General features: G+C 40.4%; 1 protein-coding gene across 2 annotated transcripts in view; it reads right to left on the reverse strand.

The window, feature by feature from the left end:
* Nucleotides 1-7,200, reverse strand: part of syt14a (synaptotagmin XIVa) — a 60,680-nt gene extending 53,480 nt beyond the window's left edge. Inside the window, exon 1 of one of the 2 annotated variants that reach the window (XM_063500156.1) lies at nucleotides 7,142-7,200. In XM_063500156.1, the coding sequence (XP_063356226.1) occupies nucleotides 7,142-7,154 (13 nt within the window). In that variant the 5' untranslated portion in view covers nucleotides 7,155-7,200. The remainder of the gene's footprint in view (nucleotides 1-7,141) is intronic. The other variant, XM_063500157.1, reaches the window with a different exon arrangement.
* Nucleotides 7,201-15,390: the final 8,190 nt, after the last annotated feature.

Below are 15,390 nucleotides of genomic sequence, written 5' to 3' on the forward strand. Positions count from 1 at the left end.
AACTGGATTTCCTTCCCGGTGTGAAATCACAGCTAACCACTGCTTCGTAATACAGTAGCATCCAACATCCCAGCGGATGGAAACATTTCTTTAAACATGCTAAAGTTGATTCTTTATTTTTAGACCTGATTTGCCTAATTTAGCGTCACTCATAAGATGTTAATAGCTTGAACATGAAATTAAGATGACAGACAATTAACTCCAAATCAACCCACAGCTGTTATATTTAAACCCAATCTGTCTCTGGATGTTGCTACTGGAACAAAGTCTGTCGATGTCACAATGAGCTATGAATTAACATTTGCTCTACTTGCTTATAATCGGTTTTATTTTTTTGCCAGCCTCCCTCGTTGGTCCTATGCCAAGTGGACAGCCAATCAGTCGCTAAACTGCACAAAATCCTCCCAGTAACAAATCCCTCAGTCTGCCTCAAATGGATAACAAGCGCTGAAATGACAGGAAAATCAAATATACAGCAAAAGCATTGTTGATGATGCGCCAGAGCACTGCCTGTAAATTCATCTTTGTATCTTTGTTGTGCCAGTGGGTAAAAAACATGGACCACGTGAGCGCGTCCAAGGGAAACATACACTCTGGAAAAAACCTGCTTGCTCATTAAAAGCTTCCCATCCCGCAAGAGATAAACAGTTAAAGACAAGAGTCTGAAACCACGCAGAAGAGTGAGGTCTATGTCCACATTTCATCTTCATCTTACAATATAAACAAGTCAAAGTTTTTCTGTGGAAGCCTTCAGTGCCTTTCCTTTTAGTCCAGGATTAATCATGTCTTGGAAGCTGATAATGACACCTGACAGTGTTCTTAATCAAACCAGTGAGTTTAATTTACTTAATCTGTTAAACAGATTTAACAGAAAGTCCTTTCAGGTTCCTCTCAGCCTGTCTCAGTCCAGATAGACTATTTCTGTTAGCTCATTAACTATTTTAACTTTTGTTTATGTTCAAATATATAATGCTGAATACTCCAACAATGAAGATGACAATTTAACATTAATACAACATCATTGCTCGGTCAATTGAGCTGACAGTTTAGGTGATGTTTTCTTTTTCCCACCTCAATTTTCACGGACCGGCCTTTAAGGTGTTGCGGATAAATACAACAAAATAAAACCAGTACCGATACAAAAAAAAAAAAAGAACATTTATTCATGACGCACGGGAAAAGACCCAGGGAAACTGAGTTAATGATAAAAATGATTTAAAAAAAACAAAAAAAAACAATAAAAACCCTGAAAACCATAAATGTCACACCCGAGCCTCAACTCTCACAACGACTCACAGACCGGGACCAGTCCATGGCCCGGGGGTTGGGGACCGCTCCTTTAAGTAACTTTGAATGTGGTGCCAGATGGACTGGTCTGAGTGTTTTTCATCCATGAGTTTCACATCATGTATGAGCACCTGACAAATGTGCAGTATCTGTGTGATGCTATTATGTCAATATGGACCAAAAAACTTCATTTTGGACTCTACCAGCTGTTGGGGGAGATATTTTTAACTGGTAATGCTGAGTTGTGTTAACTAGAGATTTGTTCAAATGTTTTGTGGAGACAACAGAAATCCTCATGCTGTTAGATTTATACACTACGTCTTAAAGTTGACCTGAAAACAAACCAATTAGCAAAAACAGCCAAAGCAAATCAACAGGTAAAAACTGTCCACAGGTTTCTCACTGCATGCAACACCTCACGTGGTCAGTTTATCCAGGTTTTTCTAAAAATATGGGATGAACTTTAATTGGAGCATCATATAATGAATTAACAATAATAACTGCTTTCCAAGGAACATGTGCTCTTTTCCAGCTACACTGTCTCACAGCTTGTTTCATCTCAAATGGTCGGCAGATACTGGCAATCATCGCCTCACATCCTGTTTCTTGCTTTGCAATAACAAACAGTGACATGTCATGAAGATGGAGAGGAAAATGGAGATCGAGTCTCCAGTCCAGAGGAAGCACGGGCCTAATGTTTTCAGATGTTTTGTCTATCAGATCTAAAATGACATATGGGACAGCCATATATTTCTAACTGGCAAAACCGGTGGAAAAAAGGTGCCAGAAGCAAAGTGACCTGGCAGGGATTTCACTTCGATTTGGAAGTTTAAATGTCAGCACGAAGAGCTCCACTTAACACATAATATTTCCACAGCTCAACACATCCTGGCCTGCCTACTCTGCACTTGGCTCTGGCTCAGGATTCGACAAGTCTTCATGCACGCCGCGCAGACAGAACAGCACGCACGCGAGCTGCCCGCTTTCGATCTGCCAGCCAGAGAGCCGGACTTAACCAGGATATGTGAAATCCATTTGGGGTGGCAGTCGATCTGAGTACAGCTTGTTGCAGGAGCTGATGCATGCAGTGGAGCCCGTCGACACAACATTTGGTTTCTGTAAAATTGGTCTCTTTTAAGCAAATTAAAGACTACTTTCAGAGATTTTTAAAATTTCACAAGCTTTAAACTGCTCAGTGATCTTTTCACAAACAGCGTGCCGGGCATGTCCAAATGTGATGCTTTAGGAGCTCTAACATTTGGGAAGCAGCAGGCTTTGATAATGGTGGTTTAAGACGATTCAGCGGCGCATTAGTAAAATAAACAGAGCTGATGACACAGCTAAATGTCACTGAATACATTATTAAAGTCTCCCAGTACTCTGTAAAGTAGCCTTTAGGCATCAAGGTAGGTGAAATTGGAGACCGCACTTCACTCAAGCCTTCAGGCTAAAAATGAAAAAATTAACAATGCTTATAATGTTCCTGCCAGTTTCTTCTTTAAATGCATCTCCCATTTAAATGCGCAAAAGCTTCTGCAAACTGACTCCCTCCGGCTTCTTAAATGTGAGAATTTGCTGCTTTTCCCACAGATTCCTATTGTGTTTATAGATGAAGAGATGGGTGTGTGAGAAGCTCAATACATACAGGCTTTCTAAAATGAAAGATTTAAAAATAACTGATTCTTCTCTGCAACGTGCAACATGTGCATCCTTGTTTTGCACTGGTAAAACTGGTGGAGCAGCATAAGAACCAGTTCTCATCCTGCAGCAGGTTGTGGTTAGACTGACCCTCCTCCTTAATGCAGATCATGAGAGGAGAAACAGTAAGGCCAGTCAGCTGCAGGCCAAGAAAGAGGATTACCCAGTGATTAATCATTAAAATAAAAAGCTAACGTGAGCTGCAAAATATTCCCGGATAGGTGTTAATACACGCAGACAGACTGCCCAAGTAAAGTTGGTGATATCCCTTCGTTTCTTTTCTTTTTAGACATTTAACTGAAAATAAATTTAAATTTGTTTTTGTTTTTTTCACCACTTTTTCTAATATTTAATTCAAGAATAAATGTTATTTTCTTAAACAGTGAAACCATCCATATGTTGCACCTTTGCATGTCTTTGCGGTTTAAAGTGATTTATACACTACATTATTAAAAGTGTTGACAGCACAGAAAGAGTTTCTTGATATTGATATTAAGAGTTGTGCGTCATTCCTCGACCAGCAGTTTAAACACTGCTCTACTATCTTGCACCAGAAATAACAGTTGGTTGAAGAAATCTTTCCTATATTATTGAAGCACAGCAGCCTTGCTTGCCTTTTAGTTCTAAGATGTTACACCATCTCCTGCCATTAGCTGGAGCTGCTGTCCCAACAGGCGACTGACACGTCCTCCCCGAGGAGGGTTGAAAAGTAGATGACAGCTGTGCAAACCGGTACACTTTGATGCAGAAAATGAGCGACTGTTTGTTGGTGATATAAAGTAAAACTTGCATAATGCGAGCGGAGAGACAAGTAACCACAGTCTGCACAGGTGTCTGAACACCAGTCTGCAAACGTAGCTGACATTGTGCACGTGTAACTTGATAAACAGCACAAATGCCGCAAGCTTCAGAGATTACTGAAAACGTTGATCTAAAATACACATGCAATATTAGCATGGCCGGTGTTTAATCTGGTCCATTAGCTTGTGCTCAGTTTTAAGTGGTTTCTTACTGAAAGACTAATTCTCCTTTAAAAAGCTCATAAATTATTCATCAGAAATATCCCTACTTTAAATTAGATGATGTGCTGTGATCTAAACAACGCCTTCCCCACAGCTCAATTCGTTGCCTTGAAATTAATCGACTTGTGTTTTCCAACACCTCGTGACGTTCACCCAACCTAACATCACAAGTACAGACAGAAACACAGCCTCCCACTGGTGCCGAGAGACCGATCCCTGGATGCTGCAGGTGTCAGTCAGCCCCACAGCTGCTCCATAAATCTCGGCGGGGCCGACTAGCTCCAGCAAACCACTACTCTTCAGGAAACGGCACTTTGCTGACTAATGCTAGTGAGGAAGTTGAGGTTACGGGTGTGGTTGAATAAAGCTCTACGTCAGATGGCATGAAGGAGGCGGCATGATGGTGGCAGAACAGAGGCGGTGACCTACGCCTTAGTGGAAAGTTTTCTAATATATTTAGTGAGCACTAATTGTTTTCTGATTATTATTCAAAGTGAAATCTGACATGTTTCATCCACGTGACTGTTTTGTTTAAAGTCCTGAACCTGTTGTTAAAACTTTAGACATAAAAAAGCAAACTGAAAGACAAAGCTGCAGCAGCAAATTTAGCTCTTCCATCACACATGAATGACTCTCACGCTTAAAGTGTTTCTTTACTTCATGTGCTGATCAGAGCCCGAAGGCCCAAAGAGAATGGATGGTCTATTTGCCTAGATTACAGCTGGAGTTCACGTCACTGTGCTGTTTTCTAGAGGTGATCTCTGCTGTCCTGTATTCCTCACGACCTATTATTTTATCACCTCCCTCCAAAGACTAGCGAGAACTTTAAACTTTTACAGGTTCAGATGCTAAGATAATAAGATTTAGATGACACCAGTGCCATTATCAGTGATGTTTCTACGTTGCCTGAGTTTTCTGTGTTGAAAAATGTAGGTCCACATATGTTTATTTTTATAGGTTTAATAGTAGAAAGATAAAAAGCATCCGGCTTCTTATCTTCTGTGTACTGTGCAAAGAATCAAGAATCGATAAGCTTGGATATTGCCCGGGTAGGTGGGCAACATTTCTGAATTTTCATCTCCAACTCTGATATTCTACATACTAAACAAAAAGGAAACATAGCAGGAGAGCATACTGTATCAAACATATTAAATTAACTAAACTGAAATCAATCCTCCAGCATAGATTCACACAGTTACACAATGAAATGCTGAACACATCAATTTAAAAGGACTAACACTGACTTATCCTCTCTGCATTTCATAGGCTGTGTGGGTTTTTCAGCACTGCTGCACCTGTGAACAGGCCTGTGAAAAGTTGGTTCCAAAATGTTGTGATGCTGTGTAAAATATCAATAAAAACCAAATGCAATGATTTGACAATCTCATGAACCCATATTTCATTCACAGCAGAACTTAAAAGTGATTTCAAATGATTAGGCTGGAAAAAAAGATCATTTTGAATATGATGGCAGCAACATGTCTCAATAAAGTTGGGGCCCGGCCATGTTTACCATTCAAGACAGTCTGGGAACTGAGGAGACCACCTGCTGGACTTTTGGGAGAAGAAAGGTGTCCCATTCTTGCCTGATACAAAATTCAAATTCAAATTTTTCTTACAATGTTAGATTTTCACAGTCATTTGATTTGATTTCTATGTTTTACTCTGGAAAAAAACTGGGTTTGTCGGATTTACAAATGACTGCATTTTTAGGGTTGTATAAATCTGACACATAAACTTTGCTGCAGGCTGAGAGCAGTTGCCCACCTCTCTTTTTAGCAGCAATGCCTGCAGGGACAAGTCTAAAACTGGGAAAGAAATTTAATTTAATGAATTTTCATTATTGAAATATTTGTGCAGATTAAACCAGCAGTATGTAAAGCAATTAAATGAGCTTTTTTGTACTTACTAGAGGCTAGTAAAACTCTACTATCTACTGGCCTGGGAGTCAGTGGGGAAAAATGTTGTAACAATATGTTGAGTTATGTTTGAGATTGGAAAATTATAGAGAATTGTTTCAAATAATGCAATTAAAAAATGTTAGCATCTTCCTGTAAAGACTCCACAATGGAGTACACTGGCTTGTCTGCTCATCCACACACACTCATACAATATTTCATCCTATGCATTCAGCACCTTCACAAAACAGGAAGAAACCAGATTATTTGGGATTAAATGCCATGCTCGGGGGCACGTCAGCATGCAGACTGAAAGAGTGGGGCAGGACCAACAACTTTACAATCACTGGGTAACCTGGCTTTTCCTCCTTACCAGTAGCGGCTACAATTTATTAATTGGGGGGGGGGAGAGCTACTGGTCAACATATCTGCATGTTTGCAGAGATCTTAATTATATTGCACCTTTAGTGCAGACTCTAGCTTTTCACTCGTACTGGTCCATAACTTGATAGGGTAAAGAAAAGGTTCTGTGTTATCAACACAAAAAAGGGAACTCTATATTAATAAAAAACAGGTCATCTATCATTAAGCTATGGCATGTCCTCCTTCCTGTGACATTTAATGTATTGCAGCAATATGAGCATGGGATCCAAAGTGATCAAACAAACTAAGCACCAAAGCTGCTTACAACCTGCAAAGTTACATAATCGGAGTAAGGTGAGCAGTAAAAGCACACGGTGGACACTGGAATAGAAATCACGGCATTCATTATCCGCATTAACAGTGCGTTAATGTGGTTTGTGTGAGCTCTGCTCCGAGTTGTAAAGCACAGACGTGCAGCAGCGAGGCTGCAAACCAAATGACAGCTCGAGTTCCGTGAAATTGACACACACACACACACACACACACACACACACACACACACACACACAAGCTCGGTCTGAATGAATGTCATGCAGTTTAAAGAGCGGAGTGGAGCTTTCCTTTCAGCACCACCTTTACAAACAGAGCAAGCGCCGCTTCCAGCTTCTTCCTGCCTCTCTTCTATCACACTGCAAAGGAAAATTACCGTCTAAAAGAAAATTAGAAAAACAACTTTCACTGCTTCCAGCCGAACCAAGCACTCATCTCCTGAGCTCACGAACACTTTTAAGCAGAGGCAAATCACCGCTGACACATATCATTTCCAGCTGAAGTTAATTAAAAGGAGAGGAGAGCCGTTATTGGCCTACTTACCATCAATCGCCATGATGTTCTGTTTTGGCTTCAACCAAAGTGGGCGGTAAAGAAGGGGGAGCGGCCCACTGCAAGGGTGAGGGAAGGGGGGAACTCACGGTGTGGTACAGTCCGTGAGATGCTCGGGGAGGAAGCTGAATGTCTGCTGCACAAATACCACACACAGCTGAGAGGATACAGGCTGAATCATATGATCAGAAATTCTATTACTTATCAGATTTTTTGCTAGTCCGCTTAACAAAACTAATTAGATTATATATATTAATATTATTTAGATACTGACACATCTGAATCTAAAATCTGTTGTGTTAACATAAATTATTCTGGTTCACAAGACATTATAGCGGCTAAAATGGTAGAATGGGATAATTTAATTGCTCTGCTTGTGTATCATACCCATATTAATTCCTTTGCTTCTATGCAGATATACTAAAACGTTCATCATCAGTCATTTTTATGTGAAAGGAGCTAATTCCTTTCACATAAAAATGACTGACTGCCTTTATCGTCACTTTGGGCATCAAGTATCTGCCTCAAGGTTTCTGCAGGAAGAAATCTCGCTCCTCTGCGTCTGTTAGCCACGGTTCACTGCGCAGCTATTACAATAAAATCACAGACTGACAAATATATGGTAGAAAACATTTTTGCGATTGAAAATATCAAAGCAGCACACAGGTCGCATAAGAGTGCCAACAGGGATTTTGGCTCAGTCGCAATTCAATTCAGTTTATTTATATGGCACAAAATCCCAATAACAGTCATCTCAAGGTGTTTTATTTTGTAAGGTAAAGACACTAAATAGTTCAGAGAAAACCCACTATGACCCTCTATGAACAAGCACTTGGCGAGAGTGGGCAGAAAAAACTCCCTTTTAACAGGAAGAAACCTCCAGCAGAACCAGGCTCAGCGAGGGTAAATTTGCCGCGACTGGATGGGGGTGAGGGGAGGAAGACAGGACAGCAGAAACACTGTGGAAAAGTACCAGAGATTAATAATAACCGATTATGAAATGCAAAGTGGTGTACATAACAAAAATGGCACCAAGTTAAATCCAGAATATAACGTAATCTCCTTCTTCCTTAACTATCAGCCTCTGTCATATCTTAGGGACCTTACAGTAACACATCATCTCAACAGATCACAGGATTATTTGTGGTTTTTGAAACTAAATGAGAACCAGAGCCTTCAGCTATCAGCTCCCTTTCCTTTAACCAGCTACGTTAAACTGGTCCATCCATCAGTCCATCTTTTTTCTGCTTATCTGGCACAGGGTTACGGGATAGCCTTTCTTCCAGCTTGTCCAGGAGAAACCAAGTCGTTCCCAGGCCAGCTGAGAGCCACTTGGCTACACCAAGAAATTCTGTCCATAAAAACTAAGAACAGAATAATTGTCACTGATTCTTTTAGTTTTGAACAAACAGTCCTGAACAATTTCAGAATGTCTTCTTTCATGTTTTATGTTCTGTTGTCCTTCTCTCTCTATGCTTCTCTTTTGTCTTTTTATCCCCTCAACTGATTCCAATCCGAGTGTGGTTCTGTTAAAATGGAGATCTGTCTTCCCACTGTTGCCATAGTGCTGTTCACATGGGATCGTTTGATCACTGAGGCTTTCTCCCTTTGATTTGAAGGGTCTATTTTAAAGATAAAGTATATATAAAAACTGAAATATACAGCTCTAGTGATAACTCCAGTGATATCAGTCTCTCACTCACTCTCATGTTTTCATGTAACAGACACACCAGCTTGTTTAAGCTTCTTAAAAAATACCTGAAAATGGAAAGACATTTTTCCATAGCGTCCAGTTTGAACAATAACTTTCTTTGATTGCAGCTGAAGGTCCAGTTCCAGTCCCGCTCCTACACCCTCCCACTCCATGTGGAGTCACACATGCAGTCACTGGAGAGTCTTAAAAGGTATTGTGGTAGAAATACAGAGGCACGCTTTGGGATGTCCTCACCTTTCTATGATGCAAACAGAAACTTTCTCTGCAGCTTGAGCAGTTAAGATTATCAGATAGTGCACTGAGATCATCAGTTATTGAAAATTTATCTATTGCAATTAATTTTCATTCATACCCTGCTTTGTCTTAATTTTATCTTTAGTAATAGAAATTAGATTAAAACTAACTCTTTTTAATAAATATTGAAAGTTGGTTCATTTTGTTTATTGCTGAGACATGAAAGCAATGTCAGTTTTGTGAGCTTATTCTAGTAAGCCTTGATGCAGACTGGTTGTTGGAGGGCTTTTACAACCCACTTCCGTTTAAAACTAGTTGGCTTGGAACAGCGCTTAATGTGATGGACCCTGCATGGCGATGGAAATGCAGTGAAAGTAGGGAGGTGCTGTAGTGGCAGCACCGGAATTTAGTTAAACAGTGAAAAGAAAAAATCCCTCCTACATCTTTTCTTAAGCAGTGCTGCTTAACCTCAAAAGAAAATTACATAAGGTCAATAAAAATGAGAAGCAGAACTCCAAAATAGAAAAGAATGCAGTGCAGCAGATCCCAGTGACACAGACAGGCTGCTTAATGGGACAGATATTTTAGATGTAGCTCTGCAGTGCGTTCTACATGTTTTGGCCCATTTGTTCCATTTTATGCAACACTTCCAATCCTGCTAAAGAGATTATCCACTTTAACTTTTGCCTTTGAGGCTTTCAGTATCTATAAAGTAAAAAAGAAGCTGGCAGTACAGCAGTGCTCAGAATGAGGACAGATATAAACTTCACTTTGATCATTTTAATGTATTTCATCATCTTAGTTTAACGGACATTTTTCTATTTTCTATTGCATGTTCCAGTGTGCTTCAACCCCCTCCCCCCCTTTTTTAAGGCAATGCATACAATAAATGAGCCATTATTAGTACAATGCTTGGGTAACAGTATCGTCAGTGCATTCAGTGCAATGGAAAACCTAATTGGCAGCGCTGAAAGACAGGAGGGGAGTTCACTCTGAAATACTGCACTGGCACATGGCTATAAACAGAATTGCAGTCCTGTTTAGTCCAGAATTTAACTTCATATCCTTCTTCCTGAATTATCAGGCCCTGTCATACATTTAAGACAATTTGATAATTTTGACCCTAAAATATGTGAAAGATTCAGGAAATCCAGAGAAAACTATGCAGAGACAAAGCTGAAAAGCAGCTTTGAATGTCTGTTTAAAGCTCCGCAGTCCAAAGACAAAGATGGATATTCAAAAGCCTGCCCTTTGGTCCAATCAAATAATAATTCAACTAGACCTTAATGATAATTATTCATATTTTATTGTCACTGCACATCAAAAAGTCAGCATGTGTATAAGGTAATTACATATGGCACAGAATATGCTGCGATACTGCAGACAGTGCTATTGCTTATTTCTCCATTCTGCACACATTCCTCTGTATCGAGGGACTATACTCATCTGCCTGCAGTCCTGAACTGTCACCCAATGGAAACATGTCGGCATGAAAAGCACAGGAGACCCTGATCTGTTGAGAGCTGAAATCCTGACTCAAACAAGCTTGAACAGTAATTTTGCTTTCAAAAGCTGCAGCATGTGCTTTTAGCTCCCAAACTGTATAAGTGTGTAATTAAGGGCCTCTTCATTAACTCAGTAAAACATGTCACAGATTTTCATTTAAGTCATTTATAAATCTAATTGGTAACGTATAATTGGAAGCACAGATTAAAGATTATGTTCATTTAGCATTTCTCTGCTGAGATCTGATTTCTTGCCACTAGATGTTCAGCTGATGCTGATGGAGGCCAGACCTGTGGAAGGAAGGAAGCACAGATTAATTTAGATGGTTTAGGCAGGAAGTATTTTGAATAGTTCAGCCCCTGAAGTGATTAACCTAAAGACTGATTATTTGTGGATCAGGCTCCACCTGCTGAATGGTGTGGCTTACAGGTCAGTAAGTGGAAATCAATAGAAAAGGTGTCAACTGTAGATGATTGTAATGTACCTCTAAGCTGGTTTGACAGCTGCTAATTATCGCATGCCATTTACTTAAATTTTATGTAAAGAATGGATATTAGTATACTGCATTTTAAATATTTAGGTGTTGTTGTTTTTTTTGATACATCTGCAGGTAAATAGATTTTTCATTTCAGCAGTGCTTCTCGGTCGTGCTTCACATGACTCAGTGCTGCTTCACCCACCACCTCAGATGTTAATCACCAATTGCTGACGGTTGAAAAATAAAGCAGGAGGGCTCTGGTTCCTAAGAACAGACTGCCACTTTAAAAAAAAGTCAACATGAAGTGTTTGTCTTAGCTCTTCAGATACAAAGAACGAGCTTCTTTCAACACACAGCCCACTGACATCCCTCACCTGAGTGGCAGGTATCAGTATCATCACTGATGGTACAGCAGTCGCAGAGCAATAAGTTATTTCCAGTGTTTTTATGCAAGCTGATCATTTCTGTTAGCGTACTTAAAGAGCACTTTTGAGTTTCCAGGAGATATCAGAACACCTGAACTGTTCTGGATTTACCGACAATTACACAGTGTAGTGTAGTGTGAAATCATTGCCTCCCTGTGGTGTGAATCTTGAAGGTCAGGCATTAAATACAGCACTGAGATGAAATATTCATACAGCATGCATTATTGAAATGAAAACCACTGCTGCCTGGGGTGTGGTGGGTATACTGTAATTTTCTATTGTACTACAATCCTACAAGCCACAAATACCCTGCTTTAAACAGCTTCTATGTATAAACAACAACCTCTGGAGCTGAAAATTGAAATCCAGAAGTCGCAAAAACTGCAGTTCCTCTAATGACCACTTGAGGCGGGCTCCAAAACCAAGGCATCCCCCTTCGGGCCTTTTAGAGCATCGTTAATGGTGTTACCTAAAACTAATTTAAGCTTGCTGTGAGCTACAGCTGGTCCAAAGACTTTACACTCACTGACTACTTTATTAGATATATCTGTTGAACTGCTCATTAGCACAAACATCTAATTATCCAATCAAATGGCAGCAACTCAGTGCGTTTATGTATTTAGACATGATCAAAACAAGCTGCTAAAGCACTACTAGGCATTACAACGGGGAAGAAATGTGATGTAAGTGACTTTGAATGTTTCATGGAGGTTGGTGACATATTGGCTGGTCTGAGTTTTTCAGAACCTGTTGACCTGCTGGGATTTTCCCAAAAAATAATCTCTGGAGTTTACAGAAAATGGTTTGGAAAGGAGAAAATACCCAGCAAGCAGCAGTTCTCTGGAAGGAAATGACATGTTGAAGTCGGAGGTCCAGAGGAGGGTCAGGCTACCTCAAGCTGATAGGAAGGCAACAGTGAGTGAAATAAACACTTGCTATAAACAAGGTATGCAGAAGAGCTTCTCTGAATACAGAAGGAGAAGACCACACTGGGTGTCCTTCCTGTCAGCTAAGAAAAGGAAAATGAGGCTCCAGTATGCTACTCATCAAAAACTGGGCGATAGGAGAATTAGAATAACCTTGCCTCACCTGATGAGTCTTCTGTTATGACTTTCAGATGTTAAGGTCAGAGTTTGTCGTAACATGAAAGAATTGATCGAATTGATCCTGCCTTATATCAACAGTTCAAGCTGTTGGGGTTGTGTGGGAGATATTTTCTTCTCTGAGTACCAGTCGATAATTGTTTAAAGCCTACCCGAGCATTGTTACTCACCATGTCCATCCCTTTATGACCACAGTGTACTCATCACCTTCTTAACACACCATGGCACTTGAAACTCAGATCATCTCAAACTGATGTTAACTCTACTGAAATGGCCTTCACAGACACCAGATCCAATTTGCATTGTGAACGTGCAGCTGAGAAATCTGGGGCAACTGTGTGATGCTGTCATGTCAATATGTACCAAAATCCCAGAGGAGGGTTGAATTTATGCCATGAAGATTTAAGGCGGCTCTGAAGGCAGAAGAGATCCAATCTTTTACAAACAACATGTACCTAATAAAGTGGACACAGTATCTGATCTAACCTGAGCTCACTGTGTGGCTTCATTCGCCCCGTTTACGGATGAAGCTCAACCAACCTTCATTCATTTTTATCAAAATTAAACTGTAGTTAAGATCATCCTGTCAAAAATTAAAGTACAAGTATAAAAAGTATCTGAGTTTTCCTGAAGCCCATGAAACCGAGCAGCTGTTGAATAACAAGTATTTTAATAGGAACCTGTTGCCATGATGAAATCCTAAACTCATCAAGCTTCATTTTAAGATTCAATATATGCCGTCATCAGGTTGCCTTGGATACGCACAGCAGCTGCTCAGCTCTACCTTGTGATTCCCTGTCAAAAAACATGAGCAAACATTCCCAAATCAAGGCATCAATAACACGCCGTCTCTGCATCCTCATTCTGCTCCTCTTACTAATTTTAGAAACACAGTTTCTCAGTAAAAAAGGAGCGGTGCCTCACGCTGTGTGGCATGAGTTAAAAGCAGCGTGTTCGCAGGACACCGCGCTCTTTGACATGAACATCAATTACAGTGCATTCACTGCAGTGAGCCTGTGCATGTAGGGTACATTCAACAATGGGAAAACAAAAGGGGTGAAAAATGTTGATCACCGGCCGGCTCAGCTCAGCAGGACTGACCACTCACTGTGACCTTTACACTGCCACATGCAGTACGTGACAAACAGGCTGCAAGACCTTTGTAAAGTAAGAGAGCCCATACATAAATCGTTAATTAGTAGACAAAATGTCAAGCTTCCTTTCTTTGTGTATTCAGCTGCAATTAGAAATATATTTTGTCTCTTTTATTTTTATTATTTCATTTATATGAATGCTACAAAACAGCTTCATCCTGGTGAGAAATGATTAAATAATTTCTTTTAGAGTCAGTGGAAGTGAAGTCACCTCTAACCGCATCCTTTGCTGATGCGGTGAGTATATACTGTAAGAATACTTCTACACTGACTTTGTTCACATGTGGGAAACTGTGTTCATAAGGTGGGATAAAACCTAACATCAAACAATTTTTTTCCAAGAGTTTGACAGGGGAAAAATGGAGGGGATTCATGGACAGGATAAATGGGACATTAATCGCATAAATAAATATGTGCAAATTACATGTACATATGTAGAGACGTGCATAACACATAAACACAGACATGAACCGCTCTCGCCACCTCCTCTGCTCATACTTGTTTACTTGTTCTATTTATAGCCGCAGCTCTGTTCAAATGCCCTCTGCTGGGCTCATCAAAGCTTTCTGTTGTCATAGAAATGGGCTGCTGCGACCATTAGCTCCTCTGTCAGCCCGCTTCCCAGATCACATCCACCAGAGGTGGGAACACAGCTGCAGGTCAGGTAGATGGATGATGCAGACCAAGAATCTTTAATCATGTGGGAACAGAGTGGAAAATTGCTCAACCGTTAACAGAGCAGGTGAGCAGGTGAGACGACACGTACCGGTTTCTCCCGGTCGTCTGAATGGACTGTGAGGCTGTTGTGTCACAGTGAGCAGCATTTACAACACAATCATGTCCGCACCATGTGTGACCTTGAAGTGCGAAGTGTCGACTGCGCTCCTGGGATTTACCTAGTCTAACCAGACTGCTCAGGGTTACTGCTGGAATAAACTGGTTTCTGCTTTCAACCAGAGACTGCAGCTGAATGAGAAGCATATACATTAATGTTGTCTGAGCTAATCCTGAGATAAGCTGCTTTTATATTTGCTCCTTTGTTACTGAATCAGATCCGACAGGGACGACGTGATGACAGATTTCAACCTCTTTAAAATTTTCAGCAACAGATGTCCTTAAAAACCAAGCAAAGTGTTGATCAGAGGAGCATAACAGGAAGACGATTTTCACTATTTCACATTCAATAATAAAAACACTGTGATTAGTTTTTTGATGTGTTGCACAATTTTGAGTAATGCACCAAATGAAAAGGGCAATGAGCACTTTTGGTCCTGCACCCACCCTGCTTTGAGGGTCATTATCCATGCGTGAGAGCTGCGATCTGGGACCGAGCTCCAGCTATAGCTTGTTTTGAGCAGCCATCTAACCCACAGGATGATATGACCTTTGAATGTTCAATGTTTGAATGCTTACCCAAAATGCAGTTTTTGCCAGTCAATTTTCAGAAAACAGATACCCCCCCCCCTCCAGAGCACCAACGTTTGTTTGTGTTCTTTTACACTGTGGACATTGTGGTGTCTTGCTACTAGAACTGTGACTCAGTCATGCTTTAAAAAATGAAGTACATGCTTACTTCTTCTAAGGGAATTAATAAGATAAGCAGCAGGCAGGTGCTGGTCACCAAAT

The sequence above is a fragment of the Pelmatolapia mariae genome, linkage group LG16_19 (assembly GCF_036321145.2).
Source record: "Pelmatolapia mariae isolate MD_Pm_ZW linkage group LG16_19, Pm_UMD_F_2, whole genome shotgun sequence".
NCBI classification, from domain to species: domain Eukaryota; kingdom Metazoa; phylum Chordata; class Actinopteri; order Cichliformes; family Cichlidae; genus Pelmatolapia; species Pelmatolapia mariae.